This window comes from Salvelinus namaycush, chromosome 7 (assembly GCF_016432855.1).
Source record: "Salvelinus namaycush isolate Seneca chromosome 7, SaNama_1.0, whole genome shotgun sequence".
NCBI lineage: Eukaryota > Metazoa > Chordata > Actinopteri > Salmoniformes > Salmonidae > Salvelinus > Salvelinus namaycush.
Genome location: NC_052313.1, coordinates 25,572,763 through 25,598,355, shown reverse-complemented (window position 1 = coordinate 25,598,355; position 25,593 = coordinate 25,572,763). Strand labels below are relative to the sequence as shown.

The window sequence follows — 25,593 nt, the reverse complement described above, 5'->3', positions numbered from 1 at the left end:
TTAAGAGGTCATAGTGCAACATTTATTGTTTTATTTTGGTAACAGTTAATATAATGATATATTATGCCATTGATTCAGAAGATCACACCGTAGCAAAGGAGAAAGATCAAATCTATCAACCCAGAGACTGCCATTCATCCCAACTGGTGAAAGACGAAGCGATGGCATGATAAGGTGTGCATTTCCTGTCACTTTTTCATCTCCAGTATCCCACTTCCTGGTCCTCTCCGCTTTGCACTGCAGATGTTGCAAAACTGGACTCCAGGAATCTGAAAGTGAAAAGCAAAAGCCATATTAGTCCCTAGTCTGCTGCTCTCATCTGAAAGGCCATATGGAGTGAGAAAGAGAAGGGGAGATGGAGTAGATACTTACTATTCCAGGAGAAGGTAAACACTCCTTGTGGAACATGTGTCTGCAGTGGAAGACAGCCACACTGAAGTTCTGGGCCATATCTACAACAAAAGGAGCAAATGCATTAATGGATGTATAAGAATATTTTGAAGATAAATACACAATGCAGAGGATGAGAGGACTAAAAACTAGAGTACTAATGGTCAATAGCGAATTGTAAATAGGAGTTGGGTTTCAGTTCAACATCTGTTTAGGATCTGTGGGATGTCACTCCTGAACTCAGAGCGGCATGTGCCACGTTGTCATTGGTCTGTACATTGAGTCGGGGGCAGGATGCTTGTTATTTGGCCATTGGCCAAGTTGTACTACAAGGACTTCTGATTGGTCAACCCCAGGCTAGTGTGGGGGATTATAAATGGCATCCTGTTCCTTTGTTCGGGGGAGAAAAGCTGAGGACAGGGGAGACTGACATCTGAACATCTACCTCCCCAGCATAACATCTTGATTTGTCCTCTCTGAATAAACCCATTTTTCTCCCCCTGATTTGCTTTGGAGTTTGTGTTATTGAAGAATAACATAAATTGCTAACAGATGTCCAAGACTAATTCAGCATAAAATAATCTAGCTCCACCCAGCAAGCCTCATCAGATGAGTTTATTAGCCAGGGCCATTACTGAATAGAGGTGTGTTGAATATCTTAAAATATAATGATGGTGAGAAGCGTCCCAATTATGATACTGTAGTGTAGACACTGTATAACAATATAAAACATAATACTGTATAATGTTAAAGGTAATCCCACCTGATGGTAATATTGACGTGTGACAGGATTCACAGATGCTCTCTTCTGAAAAAGACAACAATAACAAGGTTTAAGTCAATCTTAAGCAGTAAACATTAACACATATTCAAACTGACCATCTACCCACCATCCACCCGGACTCCTCTCATCTGAGTCCTACGCATCTTTTGGAGCAGGGAGAGCGAGTCAGCCACTAAGATTTTCTTACAGCCCTCCCGCAGCAAGATCTGAGATACAGAGAAACAAATGAGAGAAGAGGTAAGGCTGAACTGTTCATCTGTTGTTACGGTGATATTCTAGGTGCAATATGTGATGGCTGATATTCTGACCTGCAGGTTGTAGTCATGTAGGATCTTGACGAGAGAATCTCGGAGGTTAGGAATCTCCATTCCCTCCTTTATGCGGTGGATGAGCAAGATGGGATCCACATGTGTCCCAATGTTATTAAGGAGACCAGTAATGAAGGCTTAAGAGGAAAAAAAGAGGAACTTAAAATGACAGTGATGGAAACACTATGTTGTAGACCTTTTTTAAACAAATCCAAATCAAATTGTATTAGTCACATGCGCCGAATACAACAGGTGAACAACACACAACAACCTTACAGTGAAATGCTTACTTACGAGCCCCTAACAAACAATGCAGTTAAAAAAAAAAGGACAAAAAAAAATAATAATAATAATAATTAAAGTGCAGCAGTAAAATAACAATAGTGAGACTATATACAAGGGGGTACCGGTACAGAGTCAATGTGCGGGGGAACCGGTGAGTTGAGGTAATATGTACATGTAGGTAGAGTTATTAAAGTGACTATGCATAGATTATAACAACAGAGAGTAGCAGCGGTGTAAAAGAGGGGGAGAGACAATGCAAATAGTCTGGGTAGGCATTTGATCAGGTGTTCAGGAGTCTTATGGCTTGGGGGTAGAAGCTGTTTAGAAGCCTCTTGGACCTAGACTTGGCACTCCGGTACCGCTTGCCGTGCGGTAGCAGACAGAACAGTCTATGACTAGGGTGGCTTGGGCCTTCCTCTGACACCACCTGGTAGAGGTCCTGGGTGGCAGGAAGCTTGGCCCCAGTGATGTACTGGGCCGTTCGCACTACCCTCTGTAGTGCCTTGCGGTCGGAGGCTGAGCAGTTGCCATACCAGGCAGTGATGCATCCAGTCAGGATGCTCTCTATGATGCAGCTGTAGAACCTTTTGAGGATCTGAGGACCCATGCCAAATCTTTTCAGTCTCCTGAGGGGGAATAGGTTTTGTCGTGCCCTCTTCACGACTGTCTTGGTGTGCTTGGACCATGTTAGTTTGAAAGTGCTTGTGTATTCATGTGACTTACGTGGCTTATCAATGGAATAGGAGATGAGATCCTCCCACAGCTCAGCGTCATCCTGCTCCTTAGCAAACTCTATGGCCTTGTCCACATCCTCCAGTTCCTCCATGATCATCTGAAGGGCCCGTCTACAGTTCCCCATCCTGCCTATGAGGGGCAAGTAACAGTGGGTCAGTTTCCTCAGACCAAATGCAGTCAATTACCTGACTGGCTGGTAGTTTAGTTCAGCTTGCCCCCCCCCCCCCACATCTAGAAGCCTTTGTAACAATTTATAAAGCACTTTATAATGGCTTATTCATGAGCGTTACGAACATAAACTGTACGGGGACACTTACTGAGCAGGAAGACAGTCTCCTCCACAAAGTTTCTCTCCTGACAAATCTCCAGAGCCTGAAGGATTGTACACGTAAGATGATTCATCATGGTTCTAATATATCTGACATACTTGATAAGATCATATGAATGTCAACTCAAAGAAATGTACTTCATGGACAATTGTATTTGAGCGGGCAGTATGAAAGTGTCTCTAAGTACCTTTTCTAGTGGGCAGTGGATGCTGTCCCTGAGGAATGGCAGCAGGTTGGGCCGATCATACTCAGCATACAGGCCAATTTGTCTCTCATGGTACCGCTGACCCTTGTGGTGGTCCCTCTTGAACAGTTTGTGTAAGTACTGAAGGAAGGGGAGGGGGGGGGGGCATTGTTAAAGTCATACAATTTTCAAATCAAGATAATCACCAGGAAACGAGAAACTTTAAAATCATGAAAATAACTGCGACTAAGTGCGACTCACAATGTGTAGCAGCTCAGGTCTGTCCCGGAGCTCCTCCACTACTCTGTCGGTCTGTAGCACATTGAAGACAGAAACGTGGTTAGCAGGTTTTTTAACATTTTTATTTGAAACTCTATGAAAAGATCAAGGGTAGCAAGGTACACATACCGATATTTTGTCTTCATTATCCAGGAGCATGTCGACAGCTTTCTGACAACACAAATAAACCCATTCTTCAGACGGGGATAAACACAAAGTGACTTATGACCTTTGTGGTCTTCCAATCCAAACGCATTAAGAGGTGTGCGAGGCACGATGACTCAAGGCAAAGGTTTTCCATGACTTTTGCACAGCTTAAAGCACTCCAAAGACAGACTTTTTATTTTTTTAAGGCAGGATGATATTACTATTCAAGTGAGGACAAGTATACACAACACAGCTATACAGGTGCAAGGTCCTATGATACAGCAAGGAGTCGACTTTATCAAAAGATTATGCGTGATGTTCTGGCTACCCACCTCTTTATCAAAGTCCATGAGGAGCACAATCTTGTCTTCTATGGAGGAGAAGAGGTTGTGTTTGTGGATCAGCTGGTAAACATCCTTATGCCTCAGTCTCAGGTAGATCTCCAGGGCTCGGTCATACCGCTGGTCATATGTGTACCTGCACGGACATTACAAAGACGCAGCTTAGTGGCACTTCAAACGCTCTCAATCTATCAAAAAGGAAATGGACATTGCAACAATTGAGAGGTTATGATGTCAATCCAAATTGTGAAACCAGTGGAGAGTCACTCACAGTTCAGCCAGTGTGGTGAGCAGGGTGCTGTTCGTGGGGTCCTTCTTGAGGTGCTCGGCGACTGCCTGAACAATGGTCATGTTATTGTAGAGCTCTCCGGGCCACTCGCGGATCAACGTGGCAAAGCCCTTGGAGAGAGAGAGAGAGAGGTTGCAGAGAGAGGCTGGGTAAATGAGTTCATATTTGCTGCTACTTGATATAATACTACAACACGGCAGTAAGAAGAACATCAGGAACAGACAGACATACCTCATAGTCCGTCTTTAGAAAGTCATTTAAGATCATCTCATATATGGCAGGTCTGAGACGCAGGTCCCCTCTGGGCAAGTATTGGCTGATGGCCTGGAGAGGCAGAGACCGGAGGAGAGGCGGGGAGGACAAAAGGAGACGAGAGAGAGTTATATGAGTATATATGGAGAGGAGAAAATGATAGAGAGATACTTACAACAACAGTTAATACTGAGGGCAACACAGAGTATTGTTACTTCTAAAACTTACTTAGTCTTTAATGCCATAATTGATCCCTTTTTAGGGCCTGGATGACGCTTGTGTCGCAATATTTTTTTCCATGGCAAAAATGAAAACACGAAGCAGACCAAACTCTTTGGTTCTTTAAAACCTGCTGTATGTAAAATATTATGTGCTATAGCTTGGAAAATAAATACCTGTGACTGGATGACAACATAATGATGTTTGTGTCCAACATTAGGGGTGTTTTCCTAAAGTTAAATCTGCTTTGTGTTTGGTTTCCTTGCCACGATACTAAGGAGTATCGCGAATACGGGTATCGTCCGGAATGTGTCACTTTGCGATGTGACAAGGTGGACTGACTCACCTTCAACTGCCCAATGGTTTTAAACCTGTACACCTCATTCTCCCAGAGTTCCATGTTTTTCCCCAGCACCTTCTGACACTTCCTGGATTGAAGAGAACAAGAGAGAGAGAGAGCGAGCGAGAGAGAGGGGGAACAATCACTTAATCTACTCCTTGTACTGGTATTTTGCAGAAGAAACACAACTGACAGAACTAAAAGGCTGTAGTACCTGGCAGCGGTGTCGTAGTCACCCTTCTCCACCAGGTGATTTATGTAGGCCATCCCAATTTTCTGATTAGAACAGAAGAGAAAGTCCATTAGGGAACAAAACATGAGTAATGGACTGTGTCTTCTGGAATTTCATCAAGTCTTGTATGTTCTGTAGTTTCATCTGGTGTGTATCATGTGATTTCAACCAACTGAGAAGACAAAGGTGACTTTACCAACCTCTGCGTCGTTAATTTGCTAAAGCGGGTTGACTTATGGTGGGATCCGGTAAAATACATATGTGTAGGTAAAATAGGAGCAAGAATAGAGAGTGAATAGCACTATTCAAGGTACGAATAAAAGATGACCAATGCCTATACAGTACCTGGACTTCATGGCGTTTAACGTTCTTGAAGCTGATCTCAGCAGCCATCAGAGCTTCCTGTATAATGCATTATTACCTGTTATAAGCACGCATATCTTCTAATGTCTTATAAGGTATATAATATGTATCTCAATGCAACACATTTCCTGTAAATCTGCTCTCAACTGATCACATGAGAAGATACTGTACAACGCAGCAAAAATACTGAAATCCTCATACCAAGTCTGCTTGACTGGATCCTTCAAAACACTGACCTCATACTTCTTCTTGTCCAGCAGCCAGTCAATGTGGTCATCCTGGTCTCTCTCTTTGGCCACCACAATGTCTTTAGGGCTGATGATGTAGAAGAGGGATTCTCCCTCAGAATGTTCTGTTGACACGAGGGTACAGGACAGAGCATGTGATCTATCCTGCATAGTAGGTTAAAGTAGCTAGAACGTGGAAATGCAGACTGTCTCTCGGAGTAGTGTTTGCCGGGGGGAGGTATCTGACCGACTCACCCAGCCGGTAGTCTCGACACTCGTTCTCCTGGAAGTTGCGGACGGTCAGGGCGTCTGATGAGATCTCCTCAAAGCCCTCTGGGAGAGGCTGGATGATGTCCAGACGAGGCCGCGCTCTGAACTCCTCCTCCTGATCAAATACACACACACACATACACGTAAACATGTCGACCAGATCAACATTTAAATATCATGTCTGTGACCACTTAAGCCATTCCATCACACAGTATCTAACCAAACAGTACCATGTGGTCAGAGTTTCCCTTCACAAAGTACAGGTTGACCAGCTGGTCTGCTAGAGGCGCCAGGCCACTGATGAAGAACTCGGTTTCAAACGCAGACACTGCAAGAGAGAAGCCCAAATGACTCCACATCACCTCCACATCCTGTTACAGTAAAGTCCCAACAAAACATGCCGTTACATTAATACTGTGACTAGTACATGCATGCCCCGCCCTCACCAATTTCCACATAACGGCTAGGAAGGTCTCTCATCTCCGCGTGGTCCCTCTCCTTCACGGCACAGATCTTAACGGAGGAGCCCCAGCCGATGATGAGGGTGGAGTTGTCTTTCCAGCACAGACTGCACGGGTACATATCAGGCCGCAGGCTGACGTTATCCCGCAAGACGTTGGTGATTCGTTGTTTGGTGCTGATGTCATAGATTTTCACCCCCTGAAAGAGACCAATACAAACAGAGTATATTCACTCTTTGCATGTCTAACGCACTATGCATTTCATGTTTGTGACAGACATGTCAACGCGTCTATTTAAGACGACACGCTGTATGATGCAAAAAAAAAACATAATTCTAAACAGATACAATAAAAGTCCACCATGTTTCCTGTATAGTCCATGTATCTGAAGCTGTCCTTACCACATTGTTGGCCCAGGCGATGAGATTGGCCCTCCACTGGACGTTAGTGATGGTGCCCTCCCCTTCGTGCACAGTGGATGTCTTCCAGCGGTTCAGCCAGTTCCTCTCATACAGAAGAAGCTTGGGAGAGCAACATAAAAAAACATTTCACATCAGAACCATGTGCCATTAATATACAACTTACTACCATGGTTAAGACAGGCACAAGCAACTGTGTCCTTCGAGCAGTGGATTGTGGTTCTTGTATTTCCACCACCAGAGGGCAGTAGAGCACAGGGACAGGAGGACAGACAGTGTTGTGTCAGTGGGTCTCCCAGAGTGGGAGGATTGTATTCAACTTGAGCTTTATCATAATAAATATTAAGTAAACAGACATTGTCTTTCAACACCGTCTAGCACAGCTCAGTGAGCAGACATGATCTCATCTTTACCTGATTCAACTAACTGATCAATGTTTATGATATTTACATGATGTGAGTAAAGAACTGGAAGGGTAAACTAAAGATGGCACGAAAGATTGTGGTCTTCATACAAGACTGACAAAATCAATTCTCGAGAACTTCCTTATTTCAGTAGGTTTGACGGCATACGTGCTATTTCTCTGAATCACTGATTCTCGTCAATGGCTTTGAGACATAACGTTGGCTGTAGTCCCTCTTTTCAGTCGGCTGTGGCTTCACCTCAGAGAAGGCCATATACATAAAAAGCATCTCTCAGTGTCATAGTCATACAGACGGATGTACAATAGCCTTTAGTTATTATGAACGGGGGGGGGGGGGGGGGGGCGGCGAGAGGGAGACAGCCCCGGCCTTTAATTCAACAGTCTGGAAATGTTAACAGTTCTCTCCACAAAGAGAGGATATGACACTGGAAGAACTGTGGAGACGGAATTGAATTGCCTTTGACAGGATGTGGCTCCATTTGAGGCTTATTGATTTTCCTCACAGGGTGCTTTATGGAGGGTCTTGAGCACACGGAGAGGGAAGAAATCAGTACCAATTGTGAGAAAATGGAAAAATAACACTAACAATGAGCGTTTCATAAGTCGAGCAGCTTAAACACTTTTACCTTCGCCAGGGTTGTAGGTATGTATATAACTTTTTTTCTCCAATGTTGTTGGGGGGGATTGTACCGTACTGTACAGATTTTTTGTCTGTTGTATCATTTGCACTAAGTGGTGTTGCGGCAGACTGCAGTCTTTGGCCATGGAAAGGGAACATTAGTACCTAACATAAAGTGTTTTCTGAATCTGAGACACATTTATGGGTATGATAGAGAAGAGACTGCTGTGTCAGCCTACCCAGGACCCTAAGACTATGGGTCCTCCTGATAATGACATCTATTTGGTGTGCTTGTGAAGCACTGCCTTTCAAACACTGTTGAGCGAGCAGCACTTTGTGAAAATGGGCCGCTTGCCCCGGAGTGCACTCCAGACGAGAGACAGGGGAAAGTAGGAGGCTTTCACACCAGTCAACAAAGGCCTGTGTGTGCACAGCCATCAACCAAGCACAGGGGGGGGGGGGGGGGGCTCAAGTGAATCTGTTTCACCAGAACAAAATCTAAATTCATTATTTTGAAAAACAAAGGCTAATTTATGCTGAATATTTGTTAACTAAAACATGAATATAGAGTTCTGTCCACATTAGCTAATCCGCAACAGTTTAACTACACTCCTGCCAACACTGTTGATATGGGCTGTATACTGTACCCACATTGAAAAATCCCTTTCAATCTCACCTTGTTGCCTCCAGTGACAAATTGTTTGTGGTTTGAGCTGCTGAACCGAGGGTGTAACGCCACCACCTGGAGAATATAGGAATTAGATCCATTTAGAACGCATACAAGTTATGGTGTGTGCTATTATTATACCGCCCGGTACATATACTCTCAACTTGTCATAAAAGTATGAAGTTAAACGAATATTGAAATCTGCTTACTTTGACAGGACAGTCAAAGTTCTCATGGAAGCCTTCCCTCGTGTAGAGTCCAAACACTTGAACCTGCAATAAAGACATGATAGAATGACAAGAAAGGATCAGTCAATATAGTACGAAATGAAAAATAATGAAACTAATGTATATAAATGTTTTTCCAACTTGTTCCTCCAACCTAGTTACAGGGTTCATTGAATAGACCAGGGCCTTTGGCAAAATACATCTCTGTCCCTAATTAATGTCTGTCTGCAGCTGTCTGGGAGCAGTCAGAGTTACAGAGTCACTGTTGTGTATGAAGGGGGAGTTCTGGACAGTAAGACTTTGATTGGATCACTGCTAGCCATCTGCCGGGTCACCAATTAGTGGACAGGTTGATTCTCTGAACCGTCCGGTGCTTTGATACCAGGTTTTTACCACAGCCGCAGTTAGCGTAGCTACAGCAATATCTAATGCAACAATTATACTGTACCACAGCTTGACTGTCCGCGAGTCATAAAAAGGCAAACATAAACAACATCACGGCCTTTGCACTCTCCATCTTGAATCGCATAGATGATTCTGGATTATCTGAAAGGATTGACATGGATTAACGGCAAACTGAATTGGTCGAGGATGAACAACTGCGGTGGCGACAATTTTAATTGTTGGCGCCACTTTCGGTGTCGATAAGATCTTGTTTTGCTGCTGGAGTGCGTGTGAGGGGGCGATATCAGAGAGCATATCTGGACTGCAGGATCCATGAAGGATGGTAATAATGATCAGGAGAGGAGAGATAACAACAAGGCAGAGAACGCTGACAGGGTATCCATAGAGATCTGATGACTGACAGGCAGATGGATGGGAGAGTCGTTCCCCTCACGAACAAGTGCTTGTTCAAAATCCTTAGAAATGTGTAGATTTATGAAAGTAAACAGGTATGAGGAAGATACAGCTTTTGGTTTGTAAATCTTCTATGAGAACTTTGGCACCGATTTCTAAATTACTTTTCTCCAGGTAACAAGTTCTATTAAATCCTAAATATGAATGATATGAGTTCATTAAATTGTATAATTGCATGGGGTAAGTGGAAAGTGATGTTGAATGTCAGAATGTGTCATGCATACCACCTAATGATGGTGCAGAAATCTAGGATGCATCCCAAATGGCATCCTATTCCCTACATCAGCGGTAGGCAACCCTTTTCCTGGAGTGCCACAGGATCTTGTTCCAACTAGGCACCACACCTGACCACCTGAGCTAATTGATCAGTTCAGTGATTGCCTAAATTCAACACACCTGACCTTCCAGGTCGGTAAAATCACAAACACAAAGTGCTTGCGGCACTCCAGGATCAGGGTTGCCTACCCCTGTCTTACATAGTGCACTACTTTTGACCTGAGCCCTGCGGGCTATATAGGAATAGGGTGCCATTTAGGACGTAGCCTCCTTTATGACCACCAGTTCTGAGCAGAGAGCTCTCACCTTGCCGTCCTCAGAGCAGATCCCAACATGCTCTCCGCTCTCATCTAGGCTGATCTGGTTGATCCTCACTGGACTCTGAGGAGAGACCACAACAACATGGACACTAAATGACTGGGAAAGTTCTGAGGCAGAGAGCAAGTGACTTTTGGGGGATTGTGTGGAGTACTTACAATTTCAAACTTCTGAGTCACATTGCCTTGGATGTCCAGAAGGAAAACTTTCCCAAAGTGAGTGCCCAGCGCAAGGAACTGAAATGGAATGAACCTGAGATTAATCTTTAAAACACCTGGGAACAATCCAAGATTTTTGCAAAAATGTTATACTGACGAAAGCTGTGGCAAGAGGATTAAAAATGCACCCTGTCTAGCGTAGCTGAGGGAGGTGGGTAGAGTGGGGTGGAATCAGTTTGCTCTGGGGCAAAAACTGTGAAATTACAGGGGGAGGGAAAACCCTATTTATTAAGGCAGACAGTGTGAAATGGTATTTTGTCTCTCAAATTAAAAGGGTTAAACATAATAAATGCACTGTACATCTGGCTTCTCCTCGCGTCGCCAGCAACCCAACCACCGCCTCTCCTGCCCACCATAAAGCTATTATTTTCTACAGAGCAGAAACTGGTTCCCCATGTTTCCTGCTTCTGCCACGTATGAGAGTATGTGTGTGAGAGTGTGTTTGAGTATGTGTGTGTGAGAGAGAGAGAGTGTGTGTGTAGGTCCGCTGGGACAAGAAATTATAAAAAACTGGGTGACTTTTTGGCATTAGATTAAGTGTGCGCTTTTCCACCCAGGCCCAGCTTCAGACCCTCCCCCTAATCCCTCCCTCCCCCAGGCCTGCGTGTGCGGTGAGCCCACCATGCTTCAGTGCAGTCTGTAATGAAATGCTTATATTTACAGGCACAGCTGAGCATGTCAAACAGAGCCCCTGCAATCTCCCCAAATAAAATAACCAAAAATAAATAAATAAAAGGGGTCAACCTTGCGAGGCGGAGTGACTTTTAAAAGGATTTATCAGAACGGAATTGTTCAAATTAAATCCCGATTCAGGCACTTAAAATATGAGGCAACGTCAGGCAATGCGGGGTGTTGGTGGTTTTAAAGGTGCTGGGGGTTGGCTGGGTCGGGGGTCTCTGTGACAGTGCAGGTGCTGTAGCCGGCAGGAGGTACAGGAGCACAAAAACACTGGTAAGAAAGAGAGTCAGAACAAATCTGGCATTTCAGCACAGCAATGTCTCATCTCTCACTCTGACACACTTGCTTTTTTTATAGGATGAAAGAGGGAGAAAAAGGGGAAGAAAATCCTCAAAGTAAAAATAAATAAATGAAAATCAATAGTGGCTAATAAAACATCAGGTAAGCAGACAGAACCAGGTATGACTCGTCCTCTGTTCAGGCGTGCATGAGTGCACTCGGTGCCATGACGATTAGCCATCCAGCTCAGAGTGGCCCACTGAAAAATATCAACATTCAAAAAGAGAAGAGGGGAGCAAAAAGATGGATGAAATGGAACAAGGGAAAATGACAATGGCTGGTGGCTGCTAATGAGTGGTGGGTGAGAAAGGAATGGCCTGCCTCTCCATACTTTACAGAGAGAATGCCAATCAATGTTGAATATATATCAAACGTGCACAAACAATTACATTTGAAATCTATTTTAGTTTAGCCTGAAGAGCCCTGGTTGGTTAGGATCTGTACCTTATCATGGACAGTCATACAGCTGGCAGCATCCTTTTGGAGAATTTCAGTCACCCCATTGGCCAATCGTTCATACTTCAGCTTAGGCTCCTCCACACTGTCCTCCTCCTAGTTTAAAGAGGGATTCAGTTGAAACAATCCAACATGATTAATCTATAATATACAGACTATTACACTGGCACAGATTCATGCATTTACCTTGCTGAAGGGAATGGGAATTTTGTATGGAATTTATAGAATACCCATTCCCACTCCCGATCAGAAAGGTAGGGAATTCAATACATCTCATTCAAAATTCCCATTCCTTATCAGCAAGGTAAATGTTTCTAGATACACACAGTCACACAAATGTCAAAGGTCAGTCAACTCTTCACCTGTAACCAGATCATCCAACCTCTCTACTGCCTGCTTCACACACTGTCCCAGGAACTGAAATGGATTTACAGCCCTCCCTAGAATCCAGAGAATAAGCGCTGCTGCCATATTCTCCTGTGTACATTTGCGGTCACAGCCTGAATATTCCCCATAACCCAGTTTATAACCAATGCTGCATAGACTGTGGCCACCTATATGGTGCATCAACACAAAACAAAGACTGCTATTATGAGCACTATGGGAGAATGTGAGGGCTGGCAATGTGTGGAGAGAATGTCATTTCCAAGAACCATCTTTTCCCACTCCACACCGCCATGTCTATTTCCTGTTTATTCCCATTGTGAAATTTCTAATGCATGGGCATTTGTCACGGTTTACCGAGCCATAACACAGAACAACAACAAACTCTTGCCCCATACAGAGACAACATGCACTGTTTTGCAGACTTTTTTTAGTGTGGTAAGTTTCCGTTTCTTTTTTTTTTTAGGCTGATGAGGCTCTACCACATCAACACATTTTTCAATTAATAAATATTCAGTAGGGCATGCTAAGTTAGGAGTCTGACAGAAAATGTATATTACAACAACCCATGAGGGGGAAAAATTGAGTGAACGTGAATCGGTCTGCAGAGCATGGGCCAAGAGACTGGTGGGAGCATGTTACTTGGTTCCTATCTAGTCATCTCTGGCAAAGCCTTAAACACATCGGCTGCACTCTCACTGCCTTCATCAAGTTTGTCTGCTGACAACCCAGCGACGGAGACAGGCGAATAGCAAACGGGCAAGCTACAACACAATAACTAAAGAAACAGGGCCTTGTAACAATTCAAAGGGGACATACAATCATGCAGTCCCAGGTGCTTTTGTTTTGCCTGTCAGTGTTTGTGTGTTAAAGTAGTAGAGTGGATTCTGTTTGTGGACTGGTGATAGGGGGGCAGCAGGCTTTTCATTTACTGGTTGAGATTTCTTTCCCCCCCCCCCCCATTCTGAATTGTTTTTCTTTTGGGGAGTAGGGATGGAATTGTTCAATGTACTGGCTATTCCTGACATTTCATTCTCTGTATCATTTAAAGACAGGCTGCTCCTCACCCGAGCAGTCTGGCATGCTACATTTTATTTAGCACTTCGAAGACAAAATTAAAGGAGCTGGATGATTTAAAACATATCCAAAAATCAAAATGTTTGTTGCAACAGTGTACTTCACAACCGCATGCATCTCTGACATGGTCAGACATGGTATATTCTGCTGTTGATCCAGATTTTTTTTTCACAACATGAAAACATCCAGAAAATTGCATAAGAACATTTCTCTAAATCTGCCGTTTTGTTTCTGTAAAATAAGAGGTTGTTGTATTATGCTTACTGGTCGGTATAGCATCAATGCGGACAGCATATAAATTTGCTACAGTTACTTCAGCCTAAATTAATGAAATGTCTTATTGTTTGTATACAACACTTACCTCAGACTCATCTGTGGATTCTTCACTTGGTTTCCTGCCCTAAATTACACGTGTTTATTAATGGACAAGGGCAATACTTTATAATCTGCTAGAGCAAACTCATTACACGCATAATAGAGCAATAGTACAAGAGTAACGTTAACTAGCTAGGAAAATACTGTTAAGTGTTATGTTATCTTTGTTTACATTGTTTAGCCATGTTCAGGCATTCTCCATTACAATGCATGATTGCACGCGAGGTCGCAAATGCAATTAAACCATTTAAATTTTTGAATCATTTCCTAGAAAACCGATACATGAAGATAAAGTCGATTGTCGAATTGACTGCAAAACATTGCTGTAATGTCTGACAGACAAGATGAGGCTTACATTCTCCTCTACTTCTGCCATGATGATTGGAAGAGAAAGCAAAACAGCGTTCTATTTGCAACTATCCATTAGTCAATTTAGATATTGAGCTAATGCTGCTCAAAAGAAAACTAAACGAATTCACCAAATGCCAGTATATTCACAAAGCACCCCCTTGTTGACAAACGTAACTGTGCCAGTCATAAGAAAAAATCACATGACAGAAACCAGAAACGTGTGGCATTATGGGTCTCAGAGTTTTTTTGTTGCCAAATGGACTGCACCTCATCCAGTCTTCACTAGCCCAGTAGTTCTCAAACCTCGGCTCAGGGATTCCCAGCCATTCCATGTATTTAACAATTCCAGCGCTACCATTTGATTAATCTTGTCAACTAGATATCAAGCCCATGACTACTTGAATCAGGTGAGCTAGCTCATGGCTACAACAAAACTGTGAAATGTCTGGGGGGCCCGAGGAGAGGTTTGAGAACCACTGCATAGCCTAATGCAACCGCATCTTTGCTGCTGCTATTACTTACTACAACGACTGTGTGGCTGCTGCAATTATAATTATAATTATCAAATCAAATCAAGTTTATTTTATATAGCCCTTCGTACATCAGCTAATATCTCGAAGTGCTGTACAGAAACCCAGCCTAAAACCCCAAACAGCAAGCAATGCAGGTGTAGAAGCACGGTGGCTAGGAAAAACTCCCTAGAAAGGCCAAACCCTAGGAAGAAACCTAGAGAGGAACCAGGCTATGAGGGGTGGCCAGTCCTCTTCTGGCTGTGCCGGGTGGAGATTATAACAGAACATGGCCAAGATGTTCAAAATGTTCATAAGTGACAAGCATGGTCAAATAATAATCAGGAATAAATGTCAGTTGGCTTTTCATAGCCGATCATTAAGAGTTGAAAACAGCAGGTCCGGGACAGGTAGGGGTTCCATAACCGCAGGCAGAACAGTTGAAACTGGAATAGCAGCAAGGCCAGGTGGACTGGGGACAGCAAGGAGTCATCATGCCCGGTAGTCCTGACGTATGGTCCTAGGGCTCAGGTTCTCCGAGAGAGAGAAAGAAAGAGAGAAGGAGAGAATTAGAGAGAGCATACTTAAATTCACACAGGACACTGGATAAGACAGGAGAAGTACTCCAGATATAACCAACTGATCCTAGCCCCCCGACACATAAACTACTGCAGCATAAATACTGGAGGCTGAGACAGGAGGGGTCAGGAGACACTGTGGCCCCATCCGATGATACCCCCGGACAGGGCAAAACAGGAAGGATATAACCCCACCCACTTTGCCAAAGCACAGCCCCCGCACCACTAGAGGGATATCTTCAACCACCAACTTACAATCCTGAGACAAGGCCGAGTATAGCCCACAAAGATCTCCACCACAGCACAAACCAAGGGGGGGCGCCAACCCAGACAGGAAGATCACGTCAGTAACTCAACCCACTCAAGTGACGCAGCCCTCCTAGGGACGGCATGAAAGAGCACCAGTAAGCCAGTGACTCAGCCCCTGTAATAGGGTTAGAGGCAGAGAATCCCAGTGGAGAGAGGGGAACCGGCCAGGCAGAGACAGCAAGGGCGGTTCGTTGCTCCAGAGCCTTTCCGTTCACCTTCACACTCCTGGGCCAGACTACACTCAATCATAAGACCTACTGAAGAGATAAGTCTTCAGTAAAGACTTAAAGGTTGAGACCGAGTCTGCGTCTCTCACATGGGTAGGCAGACCGTTCCATAAAAATGGAGATCTATAGGAGAAAGCCCTGCCTCCAGCTGTTTGCTTAGAAATTCTAGGGACAATTAGGAGGCCTGCGTCTTGTGACCGTAGCGTACGTGTAGGTATGTACGGCAGGACCAACTCGGAAAGATAGGTAGGAGCAAGCCCATGTAACGCTTTATAGGTTAACAGTAAAACCTTGAAATCAGCCCTTGCCTTAACAGGAAGCCAGTGTAGGGAAGCTAGCACTGGAGTAATATGATCAAATTTCTTGGTTCTAGTCAGGATTCTAGCAACCGTATTTAGCACTAACTGAAGTTTATTTAGTGCTTTATCCGGGTAGCCGGAAAGTAGAGCATTGCAGTAGTCTAACCTAGAAGTAACAAATGCATGGATTAATTTTTCTGCATCATTTTTGGACAGAAAATTTCTGATTTTTGCAATGTTACGTAGATGGAAAAAAGCTGTCCTTGAAACAGTCTTGATATGTTTGTCAAAAGAGAGATCAGGGTCAAGAGTAACGCCGAGGTCCTTCACAGTTTTATTTGAGACGACTTTACAACCATCAAGATTAATTGTCAGATTTAACAGAAGATCTCTTTGTTTCTTGGGACCTAGAACAAGCATCTCTGTTTTGTCCGAGTTTAAAAGTAGAAAGTTTTCAGCCATCCACTTCCTTATGTCTGAAACACAGGCTTCTAGCGAGGGCAATTTTGGGGCTTCACCATGTTTCATTGAAATGTACAGCTGTGTGTCATCCGCATAGCAGTGAAAGTTAACATTATGTTTTCGAATAACATCCCCAAGAGGTAAAATATATAGTGAAAACAATAGTGGTCCTAAAACGGAACCTTGAGGAACACCGAAATGTACAGTTGATTTGTCAGAGGACAAACCATTCACAGAGACAAACTGATATCTTTCCGACAGATAAGATCTAAACCAGGCCAGAACTTGTCCGTGTAGGCCAATTTGGGTTTCCAGTCTCTCCAAAAGAATGTGGTGATCGATGGTGTCAAAGGCAGCACTAAGGTCTAGTAGCACGAGGACAGATGCAGAGCCTCGGTCTGACGCCATTAAAAGGTACTTTACCACCTTCACAAGTGCAGTCTCAGTGCTATGATGGGGTCTAAAACCAGACTGAAGCATTTCGTATACATTGTTTGTCTTCAGGAAGGCAGTGAGTTGCTGCGCAACAGCTTTTTCAAAATTTTTTGAGAGGAATGGAAGATTCGATATAGGCCGATAATTTTTTATATTTTCCGGGTCAAGGTTTGGCTTTTTCAAGAGAGGCTTTATTACTGCCACTTTTAGTGAGTTTGGTACACATCCAGTGGATAGAGAGCCGTTTATTATGTTCAACATAGGAGGGCCAAGCACATGAAGCAGCTCTTTCAGTAGTTTAGTTGGAATAGGATCCAGTATGCAGCTTGAAGGTTTAGAGGCCATGATTATTTTCATCATTGTGTCAAGAGATATAGTACTAAAACACTTAAGTGTCTCTCCCGATCCCAGGCCCTGGCAGAGCTGTGCAGATCCAGGACAGCTAAGCCCTGGAGGAATACGCAGATTTAAAGAGGAGTCCGTAATTTGCTTTCTAATGATCATGATCTTTTCCTCAAAGAAGTTCAGGAATTTATTACTGCTGAAGTGAAAGCCATCCTCTCTTGGGGAATGCTGCTTTTTAGTTAGCTTTGCAACAGTATCAAAAAGAAATTTTGGATTGTTCTTATTTTCCTCAATTAAGTTGGAAAAGTAGGATGATCGAGCAGCAGTGAGGGCTCTTCGATACTGCACGGTACTGTCTTTCCAAGCTAGTCGGAAGACTTCCAGTTTGGTGTGGCGCCATTTCCGTTCCAATTTTCTGGAAGCTTGCTTCAGAGTTCGGGTATTTTCTGTATACCAGGGAGCTAGTTTCTTATAACAAATGTTTTTCGTTTTTAGGGGTGCAACTGCATCTAGGGTATTGCGCAAGGTTAAATTGAGTTCCTCAGTTAGGTGGTTAACTGATTTTTGTCCTCTGACGTCCTTGGTTAGGCAGAAGGAGTCTGGAAGGGCATCAAGGAATTTTTGTGTTGTCTGAGAATTTATAGCACGACTTTTGATGCTCCTTGGTTGGGGTCTGAGCAGATTATTTGTTGCGATTGCAAACGTAATAAAATGGTGGTCCGATAGTCCAGGATTATGAGGAAAAACATTAAGATCTACAACATTTATTCCATGGGACAAAACTAGGTCCAGAGTATGACTGTGGCAGTGAGTAGGTCCAGAGACATGTTGGACAAAACCCACTGAGTCGATGATGGCTCCGAAAGCCTTTTGGAGTGGGTCTGTGGACTTCTCCATATGAATATTAAAATCACCAAAAATTAGAATATGATCTGCTATGACTACAAGGTCCGATAGGAATTCAGGGAACTCAGAGAGGAACGCTGTATATGGCCCAGGAGGCCTGTAAACAGTAGCTATAAAAAGTGATTGAGTAGGCTGCATAGATTTCATGACTAGAAGCTCAAAAGACGAAAACGCCATTTTTTTTTTGTAAATTGAAATTTGCTATGTTAGCAACACCTCCGCCTTTGTGGGATGCACGGGGGATATGGTCACTAGTGTAACCAGGAGGAGAGGCCTCATTTAACACAGTAAATTCATCAGGCTTAAGCCATGTTTCAGTCAGGCCAATCAAATCAAGATTATGATCAGTGATTAGTTCATTGACTATAACTGCCTTTGAAGTGAGGGATCTAACATTAAGTAACCCTATTTTGAGATGTGAGGTATCATGATCTCTTTCAATAATGGCAGGAATGGAGGAGGTCTTTATCCTAATGAGATTGCTAAGGCGAACACCGCCATGTTTAGTTTTGCCCAACCTAGGTCGAGGCACAGACACAGTCTCAATGGGGATGGCTGAGCTGACTACACTGACTATGCTAGTGGCAGACTCCACTAAGCTGGCAGGTTGGCTAACAGCCTGCTGCCTGGCCTGCACCCTATTTCATTGTGGATCTAGAGGAGTTAGAGCCCTGTCTATGTTGGTAGATAAGATGAGAGCACCCCTCCAGCTAGGATGGAGTCCGTCACTCCTCAGCAGGTCAGGCTTGGTCCTGTTTGTGGGTGAGTCCCAGAAAGAGGGCCAATTATCTACAAATTCTATCTTTTGGGAGGGGCAGAAAACAGTTTTCAACCAGCGATTGAGTTGTGAGACTAATTGTCTCACTCCCCCTAACTGGGAGGGGGCCAGAGACAATTACTCGATGCCGACACATCTTTCCAACTGATTTACAGGCTGAAGCTATGTTGCGCTTGGTGACCTCTGACTGTTTCATCCTAACATCGTTGGTGCCGACGTGGATAACAATATCTCTATACTCTCTACACTCGCCAGTTTTAGCTTTAGCCAGCACCATCTTCAGATTAGCCTTAACGTCGGTAGCCCTGCCCCCTGGTAAACAGTGTATGATCGCTGGGTGATTCGTTTTAAGTCTAATACTGCGGGTAATGGAGTCGCCAATGACTAGGGTTTTCAATTTGTCAGAGCTAATGGTGGGAGCCTTCGGCGTCTCAGACCCCGTAACGGGAGGAGTAGAGACAAGAGAAGACTCGGCCTCAGACTCCGACTCGCTACTTAATGGGGAAAACCGGTTGAAAGTTTCTGTCGGCTGAATGAGCGACACCAGTTGAGCATTCCTACAGCATTTCCCTCCAGAAGCCATGAGAAAGTTGTCCGGCTGCGGGGACTGTGCGGGGGGATTTATACTAACGTTACTATCTGTACTTACTGGTGGCACAGACGCTGTTTCATCTTTTCCTACACTGAAATTACCCTTGCCTAACAATTGCGTCTGAAGCTGGGCTTGCAGCACAGCTATCCTCGCCATAAGGCGTTCGTTCTCCTGTATATTATGAGTACAGCGACTGCAATTAGAAGACATCATGTTAATGTTACTACTTAGCTTCGGCTGTTGAAAGTGCTGACGAACCATGTCCAGATAAAGCGTCCGGAGTGAAAAAGTTGTGATGGAAAAACTAAAAATATAAACGGTAATTAAAAAGAAAAAAAAACAAACGTAAAGTTGTCAGCTAGTAAAGTAAGGTTGGCAACAAAACGCACAGCAACAAAACGCACAACAACACGTCTGCAAATTCAAGAGGAAGTTATAATTATAATTATACAACTACTACAACTACAACAACACTAGGTAGCCTAGTGGTTAGAGCATTGGGCCAGTAACCAAAAGGTTGCTCGATTGAATCCCAGAGCTGACAAGGTAAAAAAAAAAATTGTTCTTCCCCTGAGCAAGGCAGTTAACCCACTGTTCCCCGGCAGCCGAGACGTGGATGTCGATTATGGCAGCCCCCCACCTCTCTGATTCAGAGGGGTTGGGTTAAATGCGGAACAGACATTTCAGTTGAATGCATTCAGTTGTACAACTGACTAGGTATCCCCCTTTCCTTTAATTCTATAATACTGAAAATAGGCTAATAAAAATACTCATATATAGGACTTAATTCCACCAATGTATTAAATGAAAACACTTGTGCTCTGTAATGTCAGATACAGGTATGGGTGTGATATCAAGACTATCAGACTATCATTGGTCTTCCATCTTTCAAGGTGAGGAAGTGAAAACTTTACCCCTGTATGCTGTGGCTGTGGTATGCCTTTTTAACCTCTATATCACTAGGGCCCAACTCCTCAAATCGAGCTGCATCTTGGCTAGAGATGGCTTTGCCTCTTACCTCTTCTATCCCACCGCATCACTAGAAGAGGGACCTGCTGGGAAACAATCAACACATTTCTCTCAGATCTGAGTGATTCTGGACAAATCAATACTCCATGCTGGTCTACTGTGAACACATGAGGCTTTAGCCCTGCAGGTATCAGAGAAGGAACATTTGTTGTCACCTTGTCTTAAAAGCACCTCATAAGTACACATTTCCCTTTTATATTGCTATCCAGTTCTGGACATTTGTAGGCTACCAAATCTGGGTTCTCCAAGGATAGACCTATCAATGTCTGTGTGTTGAGTCTATGTATACTGAACAAAAATATAAACACAACATGTAAAGTGTTGTTCCCATGATTTATGAGCTCAAATAAAAGATCCCAGTACTTTTCCATATGCACAAAAAGCTAATTTCTCTCAAATTATGTGCAGAAATGTGTTTACATCTCTCTTAGTGAGCATTTCTCCTTTGCCAAGATAATCTACAGTATCTACCTGACAGGTGTGGCATATCAAGAAGCTAATTAAACAGCATGATCATAACAAAAGTGTTTACCATAAAATAAAAATGTAAGTTTTACACATTTTGCCAAGGGGCGGATTTTTTTGTTGCAATTTTATAACAAATTTCATACAATTCTAATAATTTTACAAAAAAAAAAAAAAATAAATCAGTTTTAAAGCAAGCTTTCTGCAGAATGACACATTTTGCCATCGGGCGGAGAGAACATGTTGCCCTTTTATAACATATTTCATGCAATTCTACTTATTTTGCCATGGGGCAGAGATACATTTTTGCAGGTTTAAAGCAAATTTCATTTAATTCTACACATTTTGCCATGACGTATGTCATGTTAATGATATATGAGTGAGAGTGACTAACAAAAGTAATGGGGGCCCCCTGGAGGTCAGAGCCCCTGGGCACATGCCCTGCGTGCCCGGTCAGTATTCGGCCATGATTAGTTTAGATAACTGTTTAGATAGTTTAGATAACCTTGTTTCCATTGACCCATTTTTATTAGACAAAAGCAATGTCGCAAAAAAATCATTTCGATATGTGTAATGGCAATGGCAGATATAGCAGAAATGTTCTAAAGATCGACAACATTTTTATACATTCGACAGGGGTGGATTTTTCATTTGTTGAGCTTTCTTTATAGCAACAAATGATGATATAAATATATATTTTTAAGAAATTATGATTGCTGAATCATTTTTGAAGGTACGCAGGGCACGTGATGTCACCCCGTAACTTTAAAACTCCACTCCACATTTAATTCTAAATGGCAAAATTGCCTTTTTCTTTACTATAAAAAGAATGTTTCTTTGCAGAACAGATCTACAGGAGTGCAGGTTTCACCATGGCACCGACCGTGACGATACGTTGGCACATGGGAATTATTTGAATATGTAAAATATTAGTAAATTATTGCATTCTAACCATGCTTGCTTTCACGAGCTACCTGAGACATGAAACAGATTAGTGGAAGGGCATAAAGGCTGTCGCTAATTAATTAATGCGCCAATGGTATTTATTAAAACCCAATGGTCACTCTGACAGAGCTCCAGAGTTCCTCTATAGAGATGGGAGAACCTTCCAGAAGGACAACCATCTCTGCAGCACTACAGCAATCAGGCCTTTATGGTAGAGTGGCCAGACAGAAGCCACTCCTCAGTAAAATACACGACAGCCCGCTTGGAGTTTGCCAAAAGGCACATAACGGACTTTCAGACCATGAGAAACAAGATTCTCTGGACTGATGAAACCAAGATTGAGCTGTTTGGCCTGAATGCCGAGAGTCTTTAGGTGCCGTTTGGTAAACTCCAAGCAGGCTGTCATGTGCCTTTTACTGAGGAGTGGCTTCCGTCTGGCCGCTACCATAAAGGCCTGATTGGTGGAGTGCTGCAGAGATGATTGTCCTACTGGAAGGTTCTCCAATCTCCACAAAGGAACTCTAGAGCTCTGTTAGAGTGACCATTGGGTTCTTGGTCACCTCCCTAACCAAGGCCCTTCTCTCCCGATTGTTGTGTGGCAGGGCGGCCAGCTATAGGAAGAGTCTTGGTGGTTCAAAGGTTCTTCCATTTAAGAATGATGGAGGCCACTGTGTTCTTGAGGGATCTTCAATACTGCAGAATTATTTTGGTACCCTACCCTAGATCTGTGCCTCAACACAATCTTGTCTCGGACCTCTACGGACAATTCTTTTGACCTCATGGCTTGGTTTTTGCTCTGACATGCATTGTCAACTGTGGGACTTATATAGACAGGTGTGTGCCTTTCCAAATCATGTCCAATCAATTGAATTTACCACAGGTGGACTCCAATCCAGTTGTAAAAACATCTCAAGGACCATCAGTGGAAGCAGGATGCACCTGAGCTCAATTTCAAGTCTAATAGGAAATGCTCTGAATACTTATGTTAATAAGATATTTCTGTTTTTTATTTTTAATAATTTCACAAAAATGTCTAAAAACCAGTTTTTGCTTTGTCATTATGGAGTATTGTGTGTAGATTACTATTTTTTATTTATATATTTAATAAATGTTATATTAAGGCTGTAATGTAACAACATGTGGAAAAGTCAAGGGGTCTGAATACCTTCCAAATGCGCTGTATGCATTTCAATCCTCAGTCTTACTATAGTAGGGCTTTAACTCCCCAAATTGATGCAAACAGAGAGCTGCATCTTGGTTAGAGATGGCTTTACCTCTTACTTCTTCTATCCCACCGCATCACTAGAAGAGGGAACTACTGGGAAACAATCAACACATTTCTCTCAGATCTGAGTGATTCTGGACAAATCAATACTCCATGCTGGTCTACTGTGAACACATGAGAGACTTTGGCCCGGCTGGTATCAGATAAGGAACATTTGTTGTCACCTTGCCTTAAAAGCACCTCATAAGTACACATTTCCCTTTTATATTTCTATCCAGTTCTGGACATTTGTAGGCTACCAAATCTGGGTTCTCCAAGGGTAAGCCTATCAGTGTTGCCTTTGTGTTGATTCTATGCATTTTTTCACAAATACAGGGCAATATTCAGGATAACAGAGTAAACTTACTTGAATAATGGAAAAAAAAAGGACAAAAAACGAAGGAAATAAAATTAAAAGGTATATACATGTACAGACTATAATATGCAAGCAAATTCACTCTTGTAAACAATGCAATTTGCCATTTCTGTCAGCACATGACGTCATGAAAACTGACCTGTCCGCGCCACAAATGTTTTTTTTTGTTATAAACAACAACAAAAAATCTCACAATGTTCTGGCTTGAAATCACTCATTATCTTTGTTGAAACGAAAAGTAGTCCATAGTAACCTTTGTAATAAGTAGCCTAGTATAAGTTGTATCCATTAATATAGGTTGAAGTCTTTCAATGTCATTTGTGAATGGTTATATACGTAGTTGTTATGCCACATTTTAGAACCTTGCTCAGCTGTTTACCAGAAAATGTTTGTCATGTGGGACTTCCTACTCTTAAATGTTTTGGTGGTCAACATTGCCAGATGAAATCATCTTGTTAAAATATTATGATACACCTGCCTTTTGTGTCAATAACAATAAGATACATTGTAATCTCTATAATCTCAAATTAATTAAACAAACATTTGAGGAAGGTCTATGAATTTATTTTGGTGCATATAATGACATCAGCTCATAGGCTAGGAATATTTGGCCATGACCTAGGTCTACATTTGTGGGCCAATTCTCCAGAGTAGTAGGACATAATATACTATCATTTTTGGTGTTGTAGTTTACCCCCTTTTTCTCCAAATTTCAATTATGTTCTTGTCTCATCGCTGCAACTCCCGAAGGTGCTCGGGAGAGGCGAAGGTCGAGTCATGCGTCCTCCGGAACATGACCCGCCAAACTGCGCTCCTTTAACACCTGCCCGCTTAACCCGGAAGCCGGAAGCCTCCTTGTGTCGGAGGAAACACCGTTCAACTGACGACCAAAGTCAGCCTGCAGGCGCCCGGCACGCCACAAGGAGTCACTACAGTGCGATGAGCAAAGTAAAGCCCCCCCGGCCAAACCCTTCCCTAAACAGGACGATGCTGGGCCAATTGTGCACCGCCCCATGGGACTCCCGATCACGGCCAGTTGTGACACAGCCTGGAATCGAACCTGGGTCTGTAGTGACACCTCAGTAGTGACACCTTAGGCCGCTGCACTACTCGGGCGGCCCCGGGACATAATATACTGATCAAAAAATATAAACGCAATATGCAACCACTTCAACAATTTTGCTGAGTTACAGTTCATAAGGAAATCAGTCAATTGAAATAAATAAATTAGGCCCTAATCTATGGATTTCACATGACTGGGCAAGGGCGCAACCATGGGTGGGCCTGGAAGGGCAGCGGTCCACCCACAGGGGAGCCAGGCCCAGCCAATCAGAATGAGTTTTTCCCCACAAAAAGGCTTTATTACAGACAGAAATACTCCTTGGTTTCATCAGCTGTCCGGCTGGCTGGTCTCAGACGATCCCGCAGGTGAAAAAGCTGGATGTAGAGGTCCTGGGATGGCGTGGTTACACGTGGTCTGTGGTTGTGAGGCTGTTTGGATGTACTGCCAAATTCTCTAAAACGATGGCTTGTGGTAGAGAAATGAATATAACATTCTCTGGCAAAAGCTCTGGTAGGCATTCCATGCCAATTGCATGCTCCCTTAAAACTTGAGACATCTGTGGCATTGTGTTGTGGCCATTTATTGTCTCCAGCACAAGGTGCACCTGTGTAATGATCATGCTGTTTAGTCAGCTTCTTGATATGCCACACCTGTCAAGGGGGTGAATTATCTTGGCAAAGGAGAAACGCTCCCCAGCAGGGTTGTAAACACATTTATTTCAGCTCATGAAACATGAGACCAACACTTTACATATTTAAATTTTTGTTCAGTATAGATGCCCAATTGTTTTGATAATAAATAACTGAGTAGGGTATTATAATAATGTACTGCCTTTAGAAACGCCTGTTACAGCCATTCCCTGCAAGGTAGAGCTTTGAGAGCATTATGCA

At 43.2% G+C, this 25,593-nt stretch overlaps 1 protein-coding gene across 1 annotated transcript; it reads right to left on the bottom strand.

Annotated features, from left to right (window-relative positions):
* Positions 1 to 14,146, bottom strand: vps41 (VPS41 subunit of HOPS complex). The gene is made up of 28 exons (XM_038997846.1): positions 14,126 to 14,146; positions 13,757 to 13,795; positions 11,923 to 12,030; positions 10,402 to 10,479; positions 10,232 to 10,306; positions 8,774 to 8,836; positions 8,574 to 8,639; positions 6,837 to 6,956; positions 6,421 to 6,634; positions 6,205 to 6,302; positions 5,960 to 6,089; positions 5,714 to 5,829; positions 5,460 to 5,516; positions 5,097 to 5,158; positions 4,889 to 4,970; positions 4,303 to 4,395; positions 4,054 to 4,181; positions 3,774 to 3,918; positions 3,424 to 3,465; positions 3,277 to 3,327; positions 3,019 to 3,156; positions 2,820 to 2,874; positions 2,491 to 2,631; positions 1,483 to 1,619; positions 1,281 to 1,380; positions 1,154 to 1,198; positions 373 to 452; positions 1 to 269 (listed from the first exon to the last, which is right to left on the bottom strand). Exons 1-28 carry the CDS (start codon positions 14,144 to 14,146, stop codon positions 189 to 191), a joined length of 2,565 nt encoding a protein of 854 aa, XP_038853774.1. The 3' UTR covers positions 1 to 188.
* Positions 14,147 to 25,593: the final 11,447 nt, after the last annotated feature.